At 46.6% G+C, this 25,492-nt stretch overlaps 1 protein-coding gene, 1 long non-coding RNA gene and 1 pseudogene across 2 annotated transcripts; 1 reads left to right on the plus strand and 2 right to left on the minus strand.

The window, feature by feature from the left end:
• Positions 1-306: 306 nt before the first annotated feature.
• LOC131830238 (GTPase IMAP family member 1-like) lies at positions 307-1,365 on the minus strand. The gene is given in 3 exon segments (XM_059172566.1): positions 307-851; positions 854-1,133; positions 1,252-1,365. Coding segments are annotated over 3 exon segments (939 nt in total).
• Positions 1,366-1,400: 35 nt separating this feature from the next.
• On the plus strand, positions 1,401-6,060 carry LOC131829930 (uncharacterized). Its single transcript, XR_009353031.1, has 2 exons — positions 1,401-3,719; positions 4,756-6,060. It is a non-coding gene; the product is annotated as an uncharacterized LOC131829930 (long non-coding RNA).
• A 1,360-nt stretch (positions 6,061-7,420) lies between these two features.
• Positions 7,421-23,685, minus strand: LOC131830239 (GTPase IMAP family member 4-like; annotated as a pseudogene).
• Between the last annotated feature and the right edge of the window lie 1,807 nt (positions 23,686-25,492).

The raw sequence follows: 25,492 nt of genomic DNA on the forward strand, positions 1-25,492 counted from the left end.
GCTGCTCCCCCTGGGGCCCTGGGGGAGTCCAGGACACATGAGGGCAAAGACAGGAGCGAAGACAATGCCATGACGGGGAAGGGCAGTCTGAGGTCAGGGAAAACCGAGGAAGACAGCGCTGGATGTCCCGCTTCAGTGAAAGCAGAGCGCGGGGAGGGCCCCGCGGGGAGGGCCCCGCCCCAGGGACGGTTTGCGGGAGACCGGCCCTGGCAGGATTCTGCTTTGGTAATTGCGGCTAAGGAAGGAGGACAGAAGAGCCTGTGGACCCTGAAGGTACACATCCCCAACGGTGAAGTGCTCATCAGTTCATGGGACCTTGACCCATGTCAAGTGGGGACTGACCTCCCGCAAGGCCTTTGGTCCCAGGCGCCAGAGCAGCCCCAGCAGCAGGAGCGCCCCCAGCCGCCTGCGCCGCCCCCTCCAGCCGGCGCCGCCCCCGCTCCCGCCCCCAGGGGCCGGTCGCCCGCCGCTTGGCGCCCTGCCGCAGAGGGTCCCCGCCAGGCGGTACACGGCGTTGGTGAAGGGCGCGCCCGGGGGGTCCCGCGCCAGCCGCTCCACCCGCGCCAGCAGCTCGTCCACCCGCGCCCGGCGCTCCGCGGCAGCCGTCCGGTTGTTGAGGGCGCACACGCGGCCGCCGCACTCGGCCACCAGGGCCCGTGGCGCGCGGTTGTCGGTGTCGCGCACATAGTTGTGCAGCGACGCCCCCTCCAGGTCCTCGCGGCGGGTGACGACGACGACCGCCGGCGCCAGGACGCGGGCCCCGAACAGCTGGCGGACGCCGCGCTCCGCAGGCTCGTCCCGGGCGGGGAAGCGGCCCGGCGGCGGGACCAGCACCAGGGCATGCGGCCCGACGCCGACAGCAGGTGGCAGCGGCCGCGCTCGGTGCAGTCGGGGTCGGCGCGACCGCCTTCGACGCCGAACAGGTCCGAGGTGTCGGTTACCTCCGGGCGCCAGCGGCCCCAGCGGCGGCTCCCCAGGGCGCAGGCCCGGGTCACCGCGGTGGCCGCGAGCCTGGACGGGAGGCGCGTGTGGTCCAGGATGCTGCTGCCGGTGGCGCTCCTGCCCGCACCGGTCTTGCCGGCCAGGATGAGCCCGAGGCGGGGCTCGTGCGCGGGCGGCGCGTCGTCCCAGTCCTGGGGACCCGTGAGGACAGAGTAGGCGTGGGCTGCCGCCCTCGGAGCGAAGAGGGGAGCCCGCCTCCCGCTCCCCCGGGCCTCAGGGGTGCCCGTGGAGCACAGGAGAGCGCCAGGCCTTGGGCTTCTGCTTCTCCAGCCGAGCCTTTCCTCGGGGCTCCGGTCTGAGCGTGTTCCACTCCGGGGCGTCTGTGTCGCCCCGTCTTCTCTCTTGTCTTCGGCTGCAGCACATGCACCGGTACCGGCTCCAGCAGCTTTGCTCCTCTCTTACACCTGCTGCTGGAAGATACCTGCTAAGCCCCAATCCTTGTTCTCTAGCACATTCTACTTGGTAAATCGTGTTCCCTCTAGTTTATGATCTCATTCCTTCTACCTCCTAGTCTGTGGGGGTCAGAGTAGATTTCTTATCCTCAGTTTACCCTTGGGGTGAGGAGGCACAGACTGGTCAAAGCACTGACTATCTCTCCGTAGATCAGGCGCAGAGGCAAATCAGGGCTCTTGCTGTCTCCCCCCAGCATGGAGACGCCGCTGGGGTTCGTCTGTTCAGTCTTGGGTTGGTCCTTCCCCTTGTTCCCCAGAGCTGACACCTGGGGCCAGGTACACACCACGAGCACATTCTGACCACAGGCATTTTCATCATCTCTTGCCACCTTCCGTCCTCCCATTCTTGCCTGAAAGAGTCCCAAACACAACCCGATCCTTCCTTCTTTCATTTATCAGACAGGTGTGACTACCTATGGTGGGTCAGGCAAGGCCCAAGGAGCTGGTGACACGGCAGTGAAAAGGTCATGGCCCTGCCTTACCCTGAACATCAGCAGGTAGGGGAGAACCCTGTTCTTGAAGAGACTGTCTTTTTTCCATTGGATATTCTTTCCTGCTTTGTCGAAGGTTAATTGATCATACAGCTGTGAGTTCGTTTCTGGGCTCTCTACTGTGTTCCACCGATCTGCGTGTCTGTTTTTGTGCCAGTGTCATCCCGTCTGGAGGATGACAACTTTGTAAAGGAGGTTGAAGTGGTGATGCCACAAGCTTTGGTTTTCTTTTTCAAAATTCTTTTTTGCTATTTGGGGTCTTCTCTGGTTCTATAAAAATTTTAGGATTATTCGTTCCAACTCTGGAAAAGTTGGTGGTATTTTGATAGGAATTACATTAAATGTATAGTCTTTATATATATATATATATATATATATATAGTAAATATATTTATATTTTTATAGGAATTATGTTATATATATATATATATATATATATAAAGTAAATATATTTACTCTATTTTCCAGCTATATTTCCAGCAATATATCCAATTATATTGAGGTATAACTTTGAAAAATTAAAATCATATATTGACAGATTTTAAAAATTGGCAAGTAAAAATGTATCTGTTCAAGGTACACAACTTGATGATTTGATATAGGCATACACTGAGAAATAGTCACCACAATCAAACTAATTAACATATCCACCTCCTCACACAGTTACCATTTTCCTTCTTTCTTTCTTTGGGGGAACACTTGCCCCTTGGTGGGCACTAACGTTGTTTCCAGTTTTTGTGCTATTCTGAATACCACCACTATAAATATCACAGACATTTCCTTGCATGGAAAGGAAACGCATATGTCTGCTGCGTGTGTCCCTCTGAAGAGGATAGCTCAGTACTGACTATGTGTAATATTTGGGTTTCCTGGGTACGATAGACTTTCCCAAAGGGGTTCTACCAATTTACATTTTCACCAGACGTCATGTGAGAGTTCTATTTGCTCCATAGCCCCAGAAGTTTCCTTTATACAGAATGTTTGCAAAATTTTCAAGTCGATTCTTAGGCATTTTATTTTTTGTTGTTGCTGGGAGGGATTGTGATCCTTTAAATCACAAGTTATGTCTAATTAGTTATTGTTTGTATGTTAGTTTTGTAAGTTAGTCAGTTCTTACGGTTTTTATTTAAATAGCATTTATTAATTTATCAGGTTGTCTGATCACTTATAGGAACTTATTGTTTTTTTCCTTCTTTTAAGATTTATTTATTTATTTTAAAGAGAATGTGTGTGTGTGTGTGTGTGAGAGAGAGAGAGAGAGAGGCAGAGGGAGAGGGAGAAAGAAAATCTCAAGCCGACTCCAGCAGGAGCACAGAGCCCGATGTGGGGCTCAATCCCAGGACCCTGAGATCATGACTTGACCTGAAATCAAGAGTTGGATGCTTAACTGACCAAGCCACCAGGTGCCCCTTGGTTTAGTCTTTTGATTTTTCCAGATATAAAATCATAGCATTTACAAATAACAATAATTTTACATCCACCCTATGTTTTTGTACATGCAATTTATTTGTCTTTTATGGTTTTAGTGTGTATTTCCTTTAAACATTGATCATGGTGTTAATGATGAACATTTCAAACCTCCAAATCTCCATTAAACCTCCAAAATGTGTAGTGAAATCTTTTTATTAATAGAGCACCTTCCCAGAGAAGCATCTTGGTTCCAGCTCGTCACAGCAGCTTCTGAGAACAATGATGGGATGAGGCATTCAAGTAAATAAATAAAGGAAGTTCACCAAGACCCGAGCAGAGGCTGGAATCAAATGGGGAGAAACAGGTGGGAATTGACCAGATCATCCATTTCATCCAAAGTGGGGATGGGGGGAGGGAAAGCTCAGTAAATTGGATGATCACAGCACGTCACAGACCCACTAAGAGAGGGTGATTTAATTTCAAGATCTTGTTTCCCCCACCCATTCCTGCTGCCACACCGACAGGACTTTGGTGTAAAAACAGTGATTTAAAGCCAAAAGACCAGCAAGGCACAAACTCTATTTAAGAAGGGCTTCTTAGGGAAACCCACAAACAACAGCGAAATGAGACAGGAGTCCTGGAGAAAACCGCCTGCGCTTACGGCTGCAGCAAACATGAGCACAGCCCAGCTCCCTCACAGATGAACACACACGCTCCGCTGCAGCCCTCACGACCTCACTTCTGGATTCCCGTAGGTCGCGTCCAGCTTGGCACGTCGGTACAAGGCGTGCTGAGAAGCAAGAAGGACAGTCTGGACACACAGAGCAAACCAGACTCAGATAAGACTCAGATTTTGGGATTGTTAGACGTGTGTGTGTGTGTGTGTGTGTGTGTGTGTGTACACATACATAAAGAGTTTTATTATAAAGAATTGGCTACGTGATTTTTTTTTTTTTTTTTTTTTTTTTTTTAAGATTTTATTTATTTATTTGTAAGAGAGAGTGAGAGCGAGCACAGGCAGACAGAGTGGAAGGCAGAGTCAGAGGGAGAAGCAGGCTCCCTGCGGAGCAAGGAGCCCGATGTGGGACTCGATCCCAGGACGCTGGGATCATGACCTGAGCCGAAGGCAGCTGCTTAACCAACTGAGCCACCCAGGCGTCCCTTTAAAAAAAGATTTTATTTATTTATTTGACAGAGAGAGAGATCACAAGTAGGCAGAGAGGCAGGCAGAGAGAGAGAGAGGGGGAAGCAGGCTCTCTGCTGAGCAGAGAGCCTGATTTGGGGCTCGATCCCAGGACCCTGGGATCATGACCTGAGCTGAAGGCAGAGGCTTAACCCACTGAGCCACCCAGGTGCCCCTACATGATTTATTCTAAGGGATTGGCTCAACTCTTGTGCAGCTGACAAGTCCCAAGGCCCATGGCGCCAGGACCTGGAGGCCCAGGGGAGCTGCTGGGGCAACTCCAGTCTGAGGACGGGGCAGCGCAGGACCCAGGAAGGACCAGTGCTTCTGTTCCAGTCCTTGTCCTGAGAGAAAATCCTTAAAGGAAGCTGGAATTAAGGAGGGAGGCGGAGACAACAGCTATCTGCCACAATGCTGAAAGATCTGGGATATCTGTAGGAAGCGGGAACTCGCTCAAAATGGAGATCTGTACAAAATCCCACCCCTGGCACAAAATTTCCTGCAGCATCTGCTGCTTCTTTCTAAGCCTCTGAGATCTCGTTGTCCTCCTTCAGGATCAAAATAATAACAACACTGGTTTCTGGTTTTTCCTGTTCAAGCTACCACAGCTGCCGAGGAAAAGCGAGCGGCCGGTCTTCTGACTGAGGAGAGCCCAGCCGGGGTGTCCCGGGCACCTCCTGCTCCTCCCCACAGCCACTGCCGCTCGTTCAAGGGCAATTCTGGCGCTGAGCTTTCTCATCCCGCTTTGCTGAAAAACAGATGCCACGTCCCTCCTCTGTTTGGATGCCGTGGACACCCTCCTCTAACTCCTCCATTCAAGATCCCCAGAAGTCCAGGATGGGTCTGTCCCAAAGGGAAAAACAAAGAATTCACAAGAGCACACGAGCCCAGGAGACAGAAAACACTGCTGTTCCTCTTGCCCGACAGCTGACAGAGTGGTGAGGGTAAGGGTCTATGTAGCCAGAGCGACCCCATCCCGGTTAAACAGCCGTTTTGTTGTCTGTGCAGCCAACGGAAGCGGACCCTGCCCCCCTCCGCCCAGAGAAACTTACTTAGAAACGAGTCGGGAAACCAGTGAAATGTAGTGGGCCAGTTCCTGATAACGGAGCCCGGAATACAAGGACAAGTCAGGCCAGATGGAGACACCCGATCAGTACCAAGTACTGTTTGTAACAGTGAGAAGGTCTCGCCCAAACCGAAATGACTCCATCTTGGGAAGGACGACCACCCTGTTACTCACACTGAGTCTGTTAGCTGACTAAGCCTTCCCGGGAAGTACTGTTTCTAACGGTTCCCGATACGGGGTAATCTTGAATAACAAGTCACCAGACCGCATGGAACTAGCCAATCAGCAAGAGACACACAAACCCGGTGGGTTGAGATACCGAGATACGGGTTGCGGTTTTACCCAATAAAAGGTGGCCTGTAAGATGGGGAAGGGGTCGCTCTCTTCTGAGATGGCCCTGGCCGGTCAGTCTGACTTCTCATGCTTGGCATAAAATAAAGCTTTGAATAACTTTCACCTTGTCTCAGTCTGTTCCTTTGATAATGGACCCCAACAGTGAGTCCGAGTGTGTGGGGGAGTGTGTCTGTGTGCGTGTGTGTTGTGTCTGTGCTTGTATGTGTTGTTTCTGTGTATGTGTCGAGTATGTATGTTTCCGTGTGTGAGTATGTGTTGTGTTTGGGAGTTGTTGGATGGAGTATGTGAGATGTGTTTGTGTGTATGTGTGTATTTATGTGTGTGTGTGGCTATGCTGTATGTTTCTGTGTGTGTTATGTTTGTGTCTATGTGAGTTTATGTGTAAGCATTTATTTGTGTGTATGTTTATATGTGTTCACATATTTGTGAATGTGTGTGTGGTATGCTTTGAGAGTAGGTGTGTAGGTGGTATCTGTATATGTTTGTGAGTGTGTGTTTGTATGTTTGTGAGTGTGGGTGTGTGTTGTGTTTCTGTGTCTATGTGAGTGTGTGAGTGTGTGCTGTGTTTTGCATGTATGTTTCTGAATGCATGTTGTGTTTGTGAGTGTCGGTGTGTATTGTGTTTGTGAGTATCGGTGTGTGTTGTGTTTGTGTCAGCGTGTGTTGCATTTGTGAGTGTGGGGGTGTGTGTATATTTGTGAAGGTGTGTTTACATGATTGTGAGTGTGGGTGTGTGTGGTGTTTGTGAGTGTGGATGTGTGTTGCACTTGTGTGTATATGTTTGTGAGTGAGTGTTTGTATGTTTGTGAGTGTGAGTGTGTGTGGTGTTCCTGGTTGGAGGGACATGGCCATACTTGGCAAGGAGGACTAGGAGTTGCTCTAGAAAATGTCATAAAGTGTGTTGGAATCTCCCAGGGGAAGAGACCACAGGAACACTTAGTTCAGGCCCAGCATTCACACTCCTGGGGACACCAAGGCCCAGGCAGTGTGGCTGTCTGAACTGATGGTGGCTGGACATGAGCGCTGAGGTGTCCCCTGGCTCCCAGCAGGTCTCTGCCCCACACCCTGAAGGGTCCTGTCATCCTCACCGCAGAAACCAGCCACCCACCCGTTGCCTTCTGCAATCCTCACTGCCGAAGCTTCCCCAAGGTCAGGCCTGCACTGCTCTTTGTAGTCCAAGATCCCTGTGACTCACCACGCCGAGCCATGCCAGCCCCTTGCCACAACTTCCTGACCGTGCCCTCCAGATCTCTCCATTGCTCTTAGGACCCAGGGTCAGAGCGGCCTCTGCTCTCTGCTCCTGTCCGTCCTCGAAGAACTGCTCCAGGTCCTTGTCTGTCCAAATGCCACCTGCTCCCGAGAGGCCAGGGCCGCTCACCATTTCCAGGAGATCTCTTAGAATGGCAGGTGAGACCACAGTTCTGGGGGCGGGGGGGAGGGGAGCGAAGGACGTGGAGTTCCCTCAGACCTCCCGCTCCTCATTCAGCCTGCTCCCCGCAAACCAATATTTCTGGCAGGAGAAAGGCAAAACTCAGGTGTTAAAACTGTTGAAAAACTAATAAGACAGATTATGATTTTCTCTAGGCAGAGGAAGAAGAAGACGGACATGTTTTTGAGGACAATCCCAAAGGAGCACTGTGTCAGGATCCTAGACGAGCCATTTTAGGAGGTAAACTACTTTCTAGCAGAAATCAATGTGAGAGGGATGTGGATGGGACATGCGGAGGGCAGGTGGTCCACTGGGACCCACAGCGGGGCTCATCCCGGTCAGAGATGTGAGCCCCTGGGCCACCATCGAAGGCCCTTCTTGACCACAGCCAAAGGAAAGCTCCCTGACAGGCAGAGCAGGTGAAGGGAAGGGGAGACATAGTGCCACTTGCCGCCTTTACTAAGTCTCTGTGCCAGGCCCAAGGAAAAGGATCTGTGCATTCTGGGCTTTTGTCCTCGGGAAGGATATGCTGACGGTCAGTGTGACCAAAGGCTCACCTGGGCCTGAGGCTCTGAAGCCAACAGACCCTGTGCAGGTGCTTGGCTGGATCCCGTGTGAGAGCTCGTGGGGTCCTATGGGTTGCAGAGCACCACGGGAACCAGCAGGATGTCCTCGGCCGACCGCTGCTTCAGAACTGGGCTTGCTTTCCCACAAGGCTCTGTCTCCTAAGAGCTATTGCATCAAGGTCAGGCGCTGGACTTCCAAGAGCTCAACCTGGGGAGATAGAATCTGGAAATTCTGGAAATCCATCCGTTTCCTGGCCAGCAGAAATTACTTGTGATTCACTGTGTATTTAAACACAAATGCTTTTTTTTTTTTTACTCCATGAACCACCAGGACTAAGCTACCAGGAGAGTGCCGTTTTACTAAACCACATAAGAAAATTGCCAATATAAGTGTTGACACCTGCTTTTCCTTTTCTTCTTTTTTGTTTTTTTCTAAGATTTTATTTATTCATCTGACAGAGAGAGACACAGCAAGAGAGGGAACAAGCAGGGGTAGGGGGAAGGGAGAAGCAGGCTTCCCATCGAGCAGGGAGCCCGATGCGGGGTTCAATCCCAGGACCCTGGGATCATGCCCTGAGCCAAAGGCAGATGCTTAATGACTGAGCCATCCAGGCGCGCCGATATATGTTTTCTTGCAGCGGTCAAGGTTAACTGTTACTTGAAAAGTCCTCCCCAGAGCCCAAGTGATACATTAAAGTTCTCGGCCTGCTCCAGCTCCAGGCCGGCCAGGACGGGAGCTGCTGTCACTGTCCCGCTTCGCGTTGGCCAGGAGGGCAGAGAGGAACGCCACCCTCAGTGCTTCCTTGACACCCTCCGTGCTTCCTTGACACTCCCAGCCACTCACCCACATTCCTCTCGAGCCAGCCGGGGGAAGCTGGAGGGAGGCAAAGCCATTCAGTCAGCATTGGCAGCATGGAAGGCAGCAGAGAAGCCCGTGGCCGCTCAGGAGAGCAAGAGGAAGACGATGCCGATGCCTTCAGGAGACTTGATGCTCTGTCGCTGAGACACACCAGTCTCTTCCATGGGGAGCAGACTCGGAGACCTGCTGCTGTTTGGCATTTCTGGGCTCTGGGTCTGGGATCTGGAAGGCCAGAAGGAATCTCCCTTTCCAGTCCCTCAGCCCCACTGACACTGGGTTTCTCGATACTCAGTTGGCATCTCCTAGTCGTTTCTCTGAGCTCATGTTTCTGATATTCTGCTGGATGAGAACGTCCAACGCAGTCTTGAAGGTGTTGCCTAAGAGCATGGACCCAGCATGGCCCTGAGCTTGGAGCCTGGGGTCTGGCTGAGGTGGCCCTGCATTCGTAGCATTCCTAGTGGGAAAGGCTGAAGAAGGAGATGCAGTCGGTTGCCTCAGGGGGAAGTCATAGAGGCAGAGGCCATGTTCTTCTTTCCTTCCTTCTCTTACTGAGGAGGACCTTCCATCAGGGATGTTCAGCAAAGCTCAGGCTCCCATATTCGTGCTGGGCTCATTCCCAGCTGAGTGAGAAGAGAGGCCCTGAGAAGGAGTTTCCAAATGGCGCTACCCAGCAACCTCCCTTCTGGGTAGATACCACTGAACCAGGAGCAGGGACTCAGAGACGTGAGCTTTAAAGTTCATGGCAGCCGTTCACCGTAGTGAAAGGTGGAAACAACCCAGCTGCTCACAGATGTACGTGAAGAAACAAACAGCACTCTGTACCTGCAAGGGAGTACTCCTCAGCCTTCAAAAGGAAGGGAATTCTGATGCGGGCTGCAACACGGACGAACCGGGAAACATTCTGCTGAGTGAAGTAAACCAGACACAGAAAAGCAAATACAATTACAATTTGGGACAATGAAAACACACTTGAGATGCACAGTGCAGATGACTGCACAACACAGTGAAAGGCCTGAGCGCCACTGAGTGTCCCGCTTCAAAATGAGTTCGATGGCAAATTGTATATTGTATTTTATAATAATAATAATAAGCTTTTAAAAAGCAAGACAGAACGTGAGCCCCGCAGTATCTGGTGCAAACTCCGTGTCTTCCCCTCTCCACCCACACCCCGTTCAGCTCTGACCCTAGCTCTGGTTGCTTTGCCTCACTGACTCTGTGCTCTTAGGCCGGGGGAGGACCCACGGAGCCCGCGGTCGCTGAGGCTGCTCCAGGTGGGGAACACAGGCAGCGGGCAAAGCACCACCGGAAACAGCATCCTGGGCAGGAGAGAGTTCGAGTCTAAGCTCAGCAAGGCCTGGGGACCCTTACCCTCTAGCACAGCATCTGTGGGAGCTCAAGGGGGTTGACACACCCAATGTCCTGTCCCCACTGGCCAGGCTGGAGGCAGCGGTGCAGGCCATCTGCAAGGCGGTGGCCTTCTGGGTGCCCAGACCGCACGTGGTGTTGCTGGTGACGCCGCTGGGCCACTTCACCAAGGAGGACAGAACAGAACAGAAATGAAAAATCAACTTGTTATTAGAAAATCTATTATTACCATTCACCTTATTAATAGATAGAAGGAAAAAGAATCAAACTGTTACTCCCATAGGTTATTTTTGAAAGCTTTTGACCAAATTTATTAGCTATTCATGATTAATAATAGGATAACTATTCACTCAAGAAAAAAGTGGCTGGAGAATACTTGCTGAAAATGACACACACACACACACAAATCATAGACTACCATGGTCGAGTATCTCACTTACTTCAATGGGAATCACTGAAGACATATTGGGAGCCAAGCAAGTGTGTCCAACCACTACCATTCAACATCATGGTGGAGGTTTTAGCCAACGCAATGAGATGAGAGACATCAATTAGGGACGTAAAGCTAAGAACAGACGGAGTAACAAAGTGTGGTGGATCCATCAGATGGAATCCTAGTCAGCAATAAAAGAGGACAAGCTACGGACACACACCACTTAGACGGTTCTCAGAATCTTTATGCTGAGTGAAGCCAGTCTCAAAAGAGACTTTGTTTTACTTATCTCTAGATTCTCTGTGTTTTCTTATGGTATAAAATCTACCCTGAAGTCAAACAATTTATGAAATGTTTATAAATGGATGAATAGATAGATACAAACTCCTAAACCTCAAGAGATGGTAATATACCACATGTCTCATTCTTCTACTGTATGAACCACAATGAGTAGTATATATCAGGGACACTCTACCTGTCTTCTGCTCTGAGAGACAAATGGGCAACACTGCTTTCAGGGTACTTCCTTTGGGTCTCCCATCTCATGGACCTGTATTTCCTTTTTCTTAGGAGGTAGATGTGGCTCTTTCATTAAATATTTTGTAAGGGCCTCTTTAGCCAGAGAGGCTCCATCTCAGTTGAATAGCCATTTTGTTGTTGATGCAGTAAAATGTAAACTGACCCTGCCCCCCACCCCCCGCCCCGGGGGACTTACTTAAAAGCAAGTCCGGGAAACTAATAAAATATAGTCGACCAGTCCCAGGTAACAGAGCCCAAATACAAGGGCAGGGGAGGCCAGGTGGAGACATACAATCAGTGGAGTGCACATACTGTCTCCCAAGCTACCAAGGAGTGTAGGCCCTGCCTTGTGAGTGCCTTTTGGGTGTCAATTCTGACCAAGATGATAAGCTAGTTCAAATATCTACTATAGGGTAAATTGTAATTCACTTGGTCACCCGTGTGTGACCTAACATGACTATGCAAATTTCTCTGTATGTTACAATCTCATTGGCCAGCTGTGTGTGCCAGACTCAACCACACAGCCTTTGCCCTTTAAAACTTAGTCTGTGGGGTGCCTGGGTGGCTCAGTGGGTTAAAGCCTCTGCCTTCAGCTCAGGTCATGATTCCAGGGTCCTGGGATCGAGCCCTGCATTGGGTTTTCTGCTCTGCAGGGAGCCTGCTTCCCTTCCTCTCTCTCTGCCTGCCTCTCTGCCTACTTGTGATCTCTGTCTGTCAAATAAATAAATAAAATCTTTTAAAAAATAAATAAAACTTAGTCTGTAAGGCTGGGAGATGTTGCCCTCTCTGTAAAAGGCAGCCCCGACCAGTCGGTTTGATTCTCAATGCTTGGCACAAAATAAAGCTTTGCTTGACCTTCACTTTGTATCAGTCTTGCTCCTTTGACCATGGACCTAACACTGGGGGCTCATCCGGGATCAAACAACGAGAACCGAGCCAGCATCAGAATTTGTGGGAAAAGCCTCCGGAGGTAAGATCTCAAGACCACATCCTTCAAGAGCCTGTCTGTCTGTCTTTCTGGTTGTGGAGCTCTAGGGTATAGCCCACCAGGAAGACACTGGATGCAGTATCACTACCCAGGGCTGGAGTGGATGCGGAGATGCCCCATCCCTCCTCTGGTAGATCGCCAGGGGGTTCAAGTCCCCCTAGGTGGTCAGGGGACCTGCCATGGAGTTTGAGTCCCCCTAGGCAGTTAGGGGGTTCGAGTCCCCCTAGGCGGTTGGGGGTTCGAGTCCCCCTAGGTGGTCACCGGGGGTTCAAGTCCCCCAGGCGGTCTGGGGACCGAGAAAATCGCCACCAGCAAGTGTTTGTAGGGAATCAAGAAAATCCCCACTGGCGGCAGGTCCTAGGTAAGGGCTGCTGGGTCTGTGGTTGTCTTTGTCTTGTCTTTTTGTTGTCTGTTGTGATGTTTGTGTTTGAAGGAATGGGGCAAGCAGAGAGTAAGGGGACTCTGACTTTTATCTCTCTGTTCCTTTTAATAGATGTGGGGTTTCTCCTTCACTCATTTCTTGTGTTAATGGCTATAACTGGAGCCAACTGTGGTTAGTCTAACTCGAGACAGAGATTTTAAGAAATATTCCCAAGCAGCTACCAAAACTCCCTTTGTTTCGGGAAAATCCCTTGCCTTCTCTAGCCGGACGTGGACTGCCTAGTCCCTCCCCCTTGCTGGCGGGAAAGCATGGCGTCTGCTCCTCTATTGGAGCTGATGAGCTCTAAACCTGGAAACCCTTTCTCTGCCTTCTGGTGGCACTTTGTTCTTCTGTCTCCCCATTCTGTTTCTGCACCAACTTGGGTGTGGTCTGCATAACTGGCCTCTAGACCATCCTTGGTGCTTCCTGCACCATGGCTCCTTCTCTCTTCACTGTCAGGAAACAAGAAGAGCACCCCTGGACATAACACCACCCACTCCAGATCTTCCCACCCATGTCTCAGGTAAACATTGGAAGTGGTGTGGGCCCAGGTGGAACGTAAATCAGTATTTGAACTAAGTTAAGTTTGTTGGGTTAATTAGGATGAACATGTCTTTTGAGTTAACAGCAGTAAATGTGAAACTTCAATCAAAGTTTACTGAGGGTCAAATAAGCTCCTGTTCTTTGTTAACATCTGTTAACAAAGAGATGACTAAACTGATGGCTAATTGTCTGTCTCAAAGTTTTAATGGATAATTGTTAAAGTAGCTTTCAAAGTCTTTGGTAACCTCAAACTTTAAACCAAATGGGATAAAATGCTAGAGTGTTGGTTGCTGGAACTAGGTTTGTGCTTTTGAAATCTGTTGGTAGACATATTTTGTGCTTAACTGATTCATAAATTTGCCTTCTAAGAACTCTGTTGTAAGAGTTCACAATTGGTTAATATTTAGTCTTCATTAGAGATTGAGATGTTTCTAAGAAAATATAAATGGTTTTCTCTTTGCCCACCCAGAATTGTAAATGAGATCTCTTTGACTCATAAAGCTTTTCCCTGAATGCTAAGTTACTCAGGAAGTACTACAAAACCAATGATAAACCTTAGGTTACATTTGGGTAAATGCTGTAACTACTCTAGAGGTTCTATACATTTCCTAGTTTTAATGTTTTGATAGGGTCATCACTTGATATTTAACCCTATCTATTCTGAGTTTTTGTCATTTGTAATTGTTTTAATTCTCTTATAAAATGAATTCCGCCTTAAAGAAAATTCATATGGGAGATTTTCAGGACAAATACAGGTCTTTGATATGTTAAAATTCTGGAACTGAAATGGGTAAGAATTTCCAGAATTCTGGAATTCAGAATTCCTTCAAACACAAACATCACAACAGACAACAAAAAGAAAAAAGCGGCATTCAGACTAAACCAGAAATAGTAACATGGGACTAGATGAACTGAAAGATTGTAATGTTGTGTCTCTTAATGTTTTGTCTTATTTTAAACATTGCTGGTTCTGTAATGTTTGCTCTTCCAGACTAGGGAAACTTTTTCTTAAGTTATCTGTAACTTACAGAGATGTAAAAGTTTTCATCTGTAAACAAATCAGGGCATTCAACTTTCCTCTCTATCTGAACCCTCTGAAACTCAAAAGGTCTCAGAAAGTATTCTTTCTTCCTTGGCAATCAGTCATTTGCATAAGTTCAATAAGAATCTGTTCTCCTTGTAACAGGACACCATTGGAAACACTGGTTATTTTACCAAGGCTTTGACTGGAATGTCATATTTGAAAAAGACTCAGATATGACCAGACAGCTTAAAGGAACTAAGGTTGACTTTATGAAACCTGGATCTGTAAAGCCCTTTGGAAATGCTAGTCTGATACCTGGCTTACAGAGTTCCCAGCAGCCTCAACAGGTGAGTAAAAGATGTCATGTCCTGGCAGGTGCAGGAACCTCAGGATGCTTTGGGGACCTCAGGAAGAGGAATTTGCCCAAATTGACAGGTATTGCAGGCATGTCTGATGGCAAGTACATGGCTTGGCTTCTGGCTTGGAGAGGCTACTAAAAGTTCAACCTAGAGATTCCTTATAAGAAGTTCCAGCAAAACAGATTCTAAAAGATCTATATGATCACTCACTGTTCTTGTTGAGCTTATGTAAATAATTAGGCCTAGTTTGTTAAAACTGGACTTGTTTTTCAAATAAATTAATCCTGATTTGGCTATCTCTGGAAATGAGCGTTATTTTAGAGAGAAAAATTATGTTTTAATAATACACCTTTATGGATGTTAAATTCTAGAATTGATTGTCTTTAAGTGTTTGTTTACCTAAGCTAGACAACTTGAGGTAAACTTCAGAGAAGTTGCACAATAGCTCGTTTAGACGATTTTGCCTTTGCCAGTCAGTCAGTCCAGATATAAGGAGGAAACTTTGGAAAATTAAAGGATTTGAAGGGAAGAATCTGACTGAGTTAGTGGGAATAACAGAAAAGATGTTTAACAACTGGGAAAGTATGGACACAAGTATATGTTAGTTTTTGTGGATACCTTTTCAGTCTGGGTAGAGACTTTTCCACCAAACATGAGATGGCAGGAGTGGTGGCCAAAAAGCTACTAGAGGTTTGGGCTACCTCTCATGGTTAGGTCAGACAATGGCCCTGCATTTGTGAGTTCACAAATGGCCAAGGCTGTGGACACTAATTGGAAACTACATTGTGCCTACTGGCCCCAGAGTTCCAGGCAAGTAGAGAGAATGAACCAGACTCTTAAAGAGACTTTGACAAAGCTAATTCTGGAGACTGGTGGTGGATGGGTGGATCTCCTTCCTCTCGCCCTCCTCGGGGCATGATGTACACCCTACTTAAACAAGGTAACCCCATTTGAAATAATGTTTGGGAGATTCCCCCCGCCCCCCGGCTCTGCCCTCAGCTACAAGAGGTTGCCCTAGCAGAAATGACTGATCAGTCTGTACTCCAGTCACTTCAGGCATTACAGTATGTCTTAAAAAGAGCCCATGCAGGGATCCGAGCTGCCCACACTGAGACAGAGACAGAGGTGGAACCACATCCTTACCAACCCCGGGACTTGGTTTGGATACGCCACCACCAAGTGGGAAACTTGGAGCCTCACTGGAAGGGACCCTTTGCTATCATCTGACCACCCCACAGCAATAAAAGTAGAAGGCACCAGGGCCTAGATTCATGCGGGTCACGTCAAATGAGCCGAGGAAGAGGACGCCCCCAGAGATGGACCCTGCCAATCGTGGACTAAAGCTAAGACTCAAAAAACAATGAGTTCATTGAGTTCATTGTTGCTCTTATTGTTATAGTATAGGAGGGAAATATAGACAATTGGGGCTTGACATGCTATTTCTAGAAAAAGGGGGGCTCTGTGTACCCCTAGGAAAGGAATGATGTTTCTGGGTAAATCACACGGAGTCATTAAAAACAGTCTGGCAGCCATTAAAAAGAGGGTAGAAGAGTCAAGGATTTGACTAATCTCCAGAGAAAGGAGGGGAATGTAAAGGCCTATTTAGCCAGAGTAGCTCCATCTCAGTTGAACAGCCATTTTGTTGTGTATACAGTAAAACTTAAACTGACCCTGCCTCCCCACCAGGGGACTTACTTAAAAGCAAGTCCAGGAAACTAGTAAAATATGGTCGACCAGTCCCAGGTAACAAAGCCCAAATACTTGTGGATCAGGCCAGGTGGAGACATCCAATCAGTAGAGCACACATACTGTCTCCTTAGCTACCAAGGAGTATGGGCCCTGCCTTTGGGGCACCTTTTGGGTGCCAATTCTGACCAAGGTGATAAGCTAGTTCAAATATCTACTATAGGGTAAATTGTAATTCAATTGGCCACCGTGTGTGACCTAGCATGACTATGCAACTTTCTCTGTGTGTTACAATCTCCTTGGCCACCTTTGTGTGGCCAGGCTCAACCACATGGCCTTTGCCCTTTAAAAGTTAGTCTGGGGGCACCTGGGTGGCTCAGTAGATTAAGCCTCTTCCTTCGGCTCGGATCATGATCACAAGGTCCTGGGATCGAGCCCCACGTCCAGCTCTCTGCTCTTCAGAGAGCCTGCTTCCTCCTCTCTCTCTACTTGCCTCCCTGCCTACTTGTGATCTCTGCCTGTCAAATAAATAAATAAAATCTTAAAAAAAAAAAAAGTTAGTCTGTAAGGCTGGGAGGGGTTGCCCTCTCTGTAAGAGGTAGCCCTGACTGGTCAGTTTGATTCTCCATGCTTGGCACAAAGTAAAGCTTTGCTTGACCTTTGTTTTGTATCAGTCTCACTTCTTTGATCACGGACCTAGCAATTTGTTTACAGAAAGTCATAACACAATAGGATGTTAAATTCATAATGATTTTGGCTGAAACTCCAGAGATAAAAATAGTAGATTCAAAGTGCACCCACATCTATAGAGTAAAATCAAATCTGTCTCACTCTGAGTGATGATTTTGAAAGGAATTGTAAGCTTCTTTGTGTTGTGCTTCTCTTATCCTCAAGCCTTTGCTAACATTTATTAAATGTACAGTCTAGGGGCTCCTGGGTGTCTCATTGATTAAGTGTCTGCTTTTGGCTCAAATCATGATCCCAGGGTCCTGGAATGGAGCCCCACATTGGGCTCCTTGCTCAATGGGAAGTCTGCTTCTCCCTCTCCTTCTGTGCTTCCCCCTCCACTTTCTCTCTCTCTCAAATAAATAACTAAAATATATGTTTTTTAATGTACAGTCTAGGGCACCTGGGTGGCTCAGTTGGTTAAGTGGCTGCCTTTGGCTTGGATCATGGTCCCAGGGTCGTGGTGTCAAGCCCTGCATTGGGCTCCCTCCCAGCCAGGAAACTGCTTCTCCTTCTCCCTCTGCTGCCGCCCCCATCACCCCCACTTGTGTGCTTGTTCTCTCTCTCTGTCAAATAAATAAATAAAATCTTTTAAAAATAACAAAATAAAATGTACAGTCTTAACTCATATGTGTTTTGGGAAAATAAGCAAGAGGTATATGGCCCTTGGGCCAAAATGGCTTGGAGCATGGAAAAGCCAATTTCAAGATGGCAGAGCAAGGAGAGTTGACATAAGTCACATATGACCATGAGGAACCTGGAAATGTGCTTCGGGAAGCCTGGAAATGATTAGGTCAGAAGTACCCTGTAGAAAGGAATAGAGACATCTCCTACTGTTGTCCATATCTTAAAGGGGAATTTTTGCACAGGGAAAACCAGAAAGGTCTCTGAAATCTTGGTTACACATGATTTCTATTGGCGCCGAATGAATGAATCCAAGGGAAAGGTGGTAGTTGACTGGCAGAGGGGTTGGCAATGTGGCTGGAATCTTCCAGGAAAAAGAAGGAGAGATCTCTTGAAGGTTGACCAAGACTAGCTCCCAAATCATCTTACGCTTTTATCCAAAAAGTGAAACTCATCCCTGTGTTCTTAGAAGAAGGAGTAATGTTATTTTCTAAGAAAAAGTGGACTTTGATTCTTTATGAGTATGAGAGATCAGAGAAGTTTTATTATAAAAACAAGAACCAAGTAACTCAACTGGGTGGGGCACAGTAGAGTGCAGAGGACCTTCAAAGCAGTAAGTAATCAAGCTGTGGTAGCAACAGTTAGTTTCATAAGAAAAGGAGAAAATGGGTTAATTCAGCAACTATTTTGCATTTAATTTGGTCAAAGAGCTGCTATGGAGATGTCTGAACACAGAAAACATTGTTTCCTTATGTGTTGAATCTTTGTCTGTCATCCACTCTTTCTGGCATTTCCCTTAGTTGAATTCTAAGAGATCTATTTTTCTGATGACTCTTTGTTCTTCAATGGGCAGATGATAAGGAACAACTTGAGTCCTTCTGTAAAAGTGTAATTAAACAAATTTCCAATCATCTGGAAAGAATTCTGGAAGTATCTCCATCTAAAGATACTCAATACAAAGAACTAATCTTTCTAACAAACCATATGTGTAAGGTGACCACTGTATCCTGAAGGCAAAAATAAGTGAGTAGAAGTCACAGAAGAAGATGATCCAGAAAACTAGAAAGAAGCTAGAGGAGAAAGTTTTACTAGGGAGAAACAGAGAAAGCTTGGGGTCATCTTCTTGGAAGAATTCACAAGGTAGAAAGCATCCATACTTTCTGCTCTGAAGTTCCACCAATCGACAATTTGTCCTTCCTCTGTTAAGTCAACCAACCCTCTACAGATTGCTAACAGTGAACTTTATTACATCCTTCGGGAGAGCCTGGGAGATGCAGCTGAGAGCACTCTGACTTTGGTGAATGAGTCATGGGGGCAGGACCACCAGAAAGCACGCAGGAAGTAGATCTTTGCATTCTGTTCAATCTTCCTTAAACAGAAGTGAGAAAACAAAGCAAGCCATCTCCATGCTTGCATGATTACGTCAAGTATCCCACTTTTACTCTCAACTTCCTCTCTGGCATTTTGCTGCTTTAGAGCACAGAAAGCCTCCTTCTCTGCCAATCCCCACTCTGTTTCTTCCTTTCACGCTGTTTCTGCTGCTTCAGTTTATCTTCCAGCTTTCTGATTTTCTCTTCAAACTCCTCTCTGATCTGCATTTTCTGTCTCTCTAGCTCTGCTCTGTAAAATTCTTGTGTCACTTGGACTTGTTTCTGAATCTCCTCTTCGGCCTTTTGGTACATCTTCTTGGTGTAGCAGCCTCCTTTGTTCTCTACTACCACATGCTGGACCAGGGCCAGCAGCTGCATTCTCTGGGCCTCCAGCTCAGCTCCTATCGCCCGATTGTTGAATAGGCAGTAGCGATCCCCAAACTCATGCACCAGCTCTCGGATGCTGTCTGGAGTGTCTCTAAGAATTTATGGAAACCGATGTCCTCCAACTCATCTCATCTCATACATGAGAGAATCATGTATGTCCTAGCTCAGGTCCAAACATCTGAAGAATCTTCTCCATGGCCTTCTGGTTTTCCTGCATGTACCAGCCCAGCGGAACCACCAGGAACAGAGCGTGAGGCCCCGGGGAGGTCAGGAGGACACAGTGAGCAATCTTCTTCCTCATGTCAGCATCCTGTACCTCAGTGTCGAAAATATCAGGTGTATCCACGATGACAAGTTCTCTCCCATGCCACCAGCTACTCCGTTTCTTACAGACCATGGTGACTGATTTTGCTGCAGGACTGGAAGCAAATACTTTCTGTGCAAGGATGTTGTTGCCCGTTGCACTTTTTCCTGCTCCAGTCTTACCCACTAAGACAAGTCTCGATTGTGAATCTCTGCGGTCTTGGGTTTCAAGCCCTGAGGCATCAGGAAACAAAAGTCACAGCATTAGGATGGACCTCTGGCTGTTTCCCCAGCAGGGCTCCTGTTCCCCTCACACACTCCTCCTCTCTGGCCCCCCTCCCGTGCGTGACCTCTGCACTCACAGGAGCACTACGGAAGGCCCTTCTACAGAAGCCTACTGAAAGTCTTCATGAAGCCTGATGTTCCCCTGCAACACGTGGGGGAGGTCCAAGGGCTTTCCAGGATTCCATGGAGCTTCTTACTCTTATCTTTTTAGCAAAGTAGCCCACAGAAGTGGAAACAAAAGAGTTCAAGAAGAGAATTCGGAGCTGTCGTGAGTAGCTGTTCCTTGTAAGAGCTATGCAGGAAGTAACTCGAAAACTGACTTTGGGACATCTCCGTGGGAGTTCCTCCCCCAGTTTGTATTCAAAATGGAACTTTTCTTCTTTCCATCAAGAAGCCAGGTAGGCGGGTTCTACAACCCATCCCATCCTCACAGGATACAAAAGGGATGCCTTGGCAGGAAGACAAAGCGCTATTGCTCCTGACTCTACCCTTCCTCTGACAACCTTACCTCTCACGCTTAACTTTCCTGTTTCTGAAATGCAGTGTGATTGGCGTACCCATCACCCACACAGACACATCCCACACATCCTTTACAGTAGACTTCGAGTCTTGAATTCTTCCTCAGGTCTTCCTCTACAAATCCTATTTTAAATTCTGCATTATGGATCATGAGGATCACATATTTCAATAACGGGGATCATGCACACATTAAAGGCTGGAACTTCCAGTCCCCAGCACTCAGAAAAACTGGGATATAAAATATGGTAAGATAACTGAGTGAGCAATATTTCATTTGTCAAGTAAAAAGACAATGATTTATTTGATTTGCTCATTTTTCTTCTGGGTATGTCTTCCTTTCCAAAATAGAATATAAGGTTGAGAGAAATCAGCTCACAGAAGTTGCATGTTCAGTAGGCCCTAACACAGGTTAATTGAATTAATAATGTTTCTGCACATCTCTGAGGGAAAATATCTTTTAAATGATTCTTGCATGAAAACATCAGGTCATGGCATGAGTACTACTGCACAGATGAGTCGTTCACAAAAAGTACTTTTGAATATAAGAATGCATGATGGTAGGGGTGCCTGGGCGGCTTAGTGGGTTAAAGCCTCTGTTATGATCCCAGGGTCCTGGGATCCAGCCGTACATTGGGCTCTCTCCTCTGCGGGGAGCCTGCTTCCTCCTCTCTCTCTGCCTGCCTCTCTACCTAATTGTGATCTTTGTCAAATAAATAAATAAAATCTTAAAAAAAAAAAAAAGAATTGCATGATGGCAAAGAGCAGTTTGGTCCAGCAATGTTATCTGACATGTATTAAGAATATGTTTACTTATGAGAGTCTTTTTTTTCCGTGATACTTGTGTTGAACTCCATTCCTGATACTAATGATGAAGCTTAGAACAATCAGGGATTTAAAATCTTATTTTTTTCCAGACTTAATCTCTAATCCATCTCCCTAAAATTCACTGATACAGTAAATACTCTCAGTCATGTTCATAGACCAAAGGACGACTGTAAAAACTCTAATGATTTGAATTTTGGATATGTGCAATCACTGTAGATGATAGAAAGTCAGCCCTCCAACTTTGAAGTTTCTCAATTATTTTATTTTTTCAAAAATTTATTTATTTATTTGTCAAATAAAGATCGATAGAGAGAGAGCACAAGCAGGGAGAACAGTAGGCAGAGGCAGAAGCAGGCTCCCTGCTGAGCAAGGAGCTCGATGTGGGACTTGAACTCAGGACCCAGGGATCATGACCTCAGCTGAAGGCAGATGCCCAACAGACTGAGCCACCCAGCCGTCCCAGGTTCTGAATTGTTTTAGCAAGACAGAACCTTTCAAATACTCACTGCCAATGTCACAGCTTGGAAAGGAAAGGAAGAGATTTTTCTGGTGGCAGAAAACACTAGAAGGAATTTCAAACCAAGAGTAGCAGTAAAGATGAAGGAATGCTCTCAGAGGAAAGTGGGAATCCTATGATTTATCAATCAGAATTCCAGCAGCAAAATGATGGTCTACTCTCATTGGGTCCTTGGGGGAAGGTGAGAGAAGAGACTTCCTACAAACTGTGGATACAGAGCTTTGGAAAATGACAAAGGGGAGTGCTAGTAACAGTGAGAAAATGATACCCCAACCCTAGGGGGGTGAACAAAGAATGGAACCCAGAGCCACCATGAGAGGAGCTGTCGCCTTTGGCTTAGGGTTGCAGCTGGTCAGAAATGGCCCTGCAGGGAGAGAGGCAGGAGAAAGAAGACCCAGCCTTGCTTTTCTACTCCCCTGGGGTCTCCTACTTGGACTTCCCACTGGCCAGACCGAAGCAGAAGTCAGAGAGTAAGAGATCCCACCGATGTAGTCAGTCCATCGAGATCAGCCTCCTGGGGCAGAGAACTAGGGTGAAGAAGGCTGAAGTGTGGGTCTGCAGAGGTCAATGAAAAATATTGGGCACAGAAAACATTTTTAAGCTACAATCAGACACACTTTAAGTTAGGATGGGACCTAAAAAAGAAAAGAGAGAAAAGCAATGAGAGAATCTCCCAGAACCACAGAACCAGCTTTCCAGAGAAACCCAATGCTTCACTAAATAAATCACTCATAGCCCAACCCTGCAGCAGCACATGTCCCCAGTGGCACTAACATGTAATGGATGCAGCATTTCTTCTTTGAATTTTCCTAAATTGAGTCTTTCAAGTCTATATAGCATTGCCTGAGAATGCCAAGTTTGTAACTTTGTAAATTTGTCGGCGCTGGAAGAGGGATGGGCTAATGGGAGGTGGGGGGGACCAAGCTGGGAAGAGGTCTCATTCCGGTTAGCTGTCACTGCAGAACAAACAATTCCGAAGCTCAGTGGCTTAAAGCAACTACCACCATCTTTTTTTTCTCATCAATCTGCAATTTGGGCAGGACTTCGTGGGGATTGCTCCGCTTTGCCCTTTGCAACTCTGTCTGAGGCAGTGGGGCAGGTGTCCGTGTCACCTAGCAAGTGGGTCCAGCTGGAAGATAAAAGAGAAAGGGAGAGGGAAGGAGAGCTGGTCAGCAACGTCACGCTGGGAGACTTAACAGGCAACATGGCCTTTGTCACAACATTATGGCACGGTTCTGAGGGCAAGCATCCCAGCAGGGCAAGGACCATTTTCCTTGTCTAGGCTTAGAGTCCCAAAGGGTTGTTTCAGCCATGTGTTATTTGGCAAAACAGTCACAAAATCTGTCCAATTCCAAGGTAGGGGACATAGACCCCTCATCTCAGTGGGAGAAGTAATGAAGTCAGATGGTGAGAAGAATAAGTAAGATAGAACACATTGTCACAGCCATCTTTAGGAAATACAGTCTACTATTACAAGTCAGTAAATTCAGAAGCAAAAAGCAGAAGCAAAAGTGAAATTGACAGGACTACCAAAAAATATATCATATTTTTGAAAACAACCTCATAATCCCATTTAAATCCTCTAAAAGTATACTCCTCTCAGCTTCTTCCCTTAGATTTTTTATTTGTTCATCATACTTTATCTTCAGCCCTTTTATTTTTTCCTCTTGTTCTTGCTGTGATTTATGAGTATACTCTTTTTCTACTTGTTTAATTTCTTTATTTAATGGATCAGTGTAGATTTTCTTCGGGACTTCTGTCCTTTTTTTCAAACTCTTTTCCATGTTCTTATAAATAGTATTAGAAAAGTAAGCCCCACCGTCACTCCACATCATCTCGCCTACCATCCCCATCAGCTCCTGCACTGGAGCTTCCTTCTCAGCTTCTGTGGCTCTGTTATCGAAGGCGCAGAAGCAGTTCCCACAATCCTTGATGATGTCCTTCAGGATGGGATCTACATCTGTTATACAGTCATACATGCTAAATCCTCCCAGCTATCTTTGTGAGTGAACAAAACGATCATGGGCTTCAAGGCTGCCTTCCCAAAGACAGCCTTGATCAATGCCATGGTCTTCTGCTCTTCATCCAGGTAGTAGCCCAGCTGCAGAACCAGGAAGATGGCTTGGGCCCCAGAGCAGGAGGAGAGGACACACTGGCTGATTTCCCTGCAGGTGGTTTCTGGGGTCTCCTTGGTGTCAAAGAGCCTTGGGGTGTCAACAACAAGAAGATTCCACCCCTTCCATTCCCAAGATGCTTTTTGACCCTTTTTGGTAACAGAGTGGGGAGGAATTCTAGAGTCAAATGCTTTTCTCCCAAGGAGAGTGTTTGCTGTTGCGCTCTTCCCATTTCCAGTTTTCCCTACCAGAACCACCCTCAGTGTTGTCCTTCAGGTCGGCCATGTCAATATCAAGAGGATCTGGGACTTAGGTATCCCCAGACCTGAAGGAAGGGAAGGAGAAGAAAAGGGGTCAGTGAAGATATGTGGAAAACATTACCCCTCGTTTCTCCTTCCTGTTCCTCTTTGAAAGCGTGTCACAGTCTACGAACCATGTTGATCCCACAAAGACAGAAAGACGAAACAGTGTTTAAACTGTTGAACATGTTTGAACACCATGGAAGAAACAACAAAATAGTTAAAGAGTTTCCACACCAAAGAGTATCAGGTCCACATGGTGTCATGGGGAACTCACTTCAGCCCTTCAAGAGCTAAGACTCTCCATGCTTCTAAAGCTATTCCTGATGATTTAAAAAGAAGGAAAACTTTCGATTCTTTCTTTTTTTTTTAAGATTTTATTTATTTATTTGACAGAGAGAGATCACAAGTAGGCAGAGAGAGAGAGGAGGAAGCAGGCTCCCAGCTGAGCAGAGAGCCCGATGCGGGACTCGATCCCAGGACCCTGAGATCATGACCCGAGCTGAAGGCAGTGGCCTACCACTGAGCCACCCAGGCGCCCTCGATTCTTTCTATGACAGAGGTAAATACTGATCCCGAAGACTAACAAAGATTTCACCAATAAATAAAGCTACAGACCTGTCTCATTTGTGAATACTAATACAAAAATCCTAAATACATGATTAGACACTAACAAGTGATACACTATGATTAAATGTGATTTATTTCAGAAATCCTAGGGTGGTTCAATATGAGAAAAAGTGCTATAACAACACATTCCCATGAATAGATTAAGATGAAAATACCTACATGCAGAAAAGACATTTCACCAAATGCAATACTGATTCATGTTTAAAGCATTTCATAAAATTTAAGTTATTAGATACTTCTTTAATGTGATCTTATGTACATATAAATTAAAAATTTTTGTAATCACTTTTTTTCCCCCTGCAGCTAAAAGAGTTGACTATAAAATTCATTTGGATGAATAAAAAAGGAAATTAGCTCAGGCAATCAAGAAAGAGAAGAACTATGAGGGACTGGCTCTACCAGATAGCAGAGCATTTTAACCTCTTTAATTAAGGCACTATGACATCAGTGTATGAATGGAGAGACAGAACAGTGAAAGCAAACCAGAAAATTCAGAAACAGCCCAAATTAATCATACTGTATTCATGAATATTCAAGTCAATTATATTATGCTACATTTATATTCAATAAGTCAGCATCTCACATCAGTGGGGGAAAAGACAGACTAATAACCAGCATTGGGATAACTAGAAAACCATACAGAAAAACACAAAGGTGCATCCACTTTCTTATGTCATTCAAATTCTAAATAGATTAGAAATCTAAACATAAAATATTAATCCATATACTAGAAGAGGGGCAAA

Source organism: Mustela lutreola, chromosome 4, assembly GCF_030435805.1.
Source record: "Mustela lutreola isolate mMusLut2 chromosome 4, mMusLut2.pri, whole genome shotgun sequence".
NCBI lineage: Eukaryota > Metazoa > Chordata > Mammalia > Carnivora > Mustelidae > Mustela > Mustela lutreola.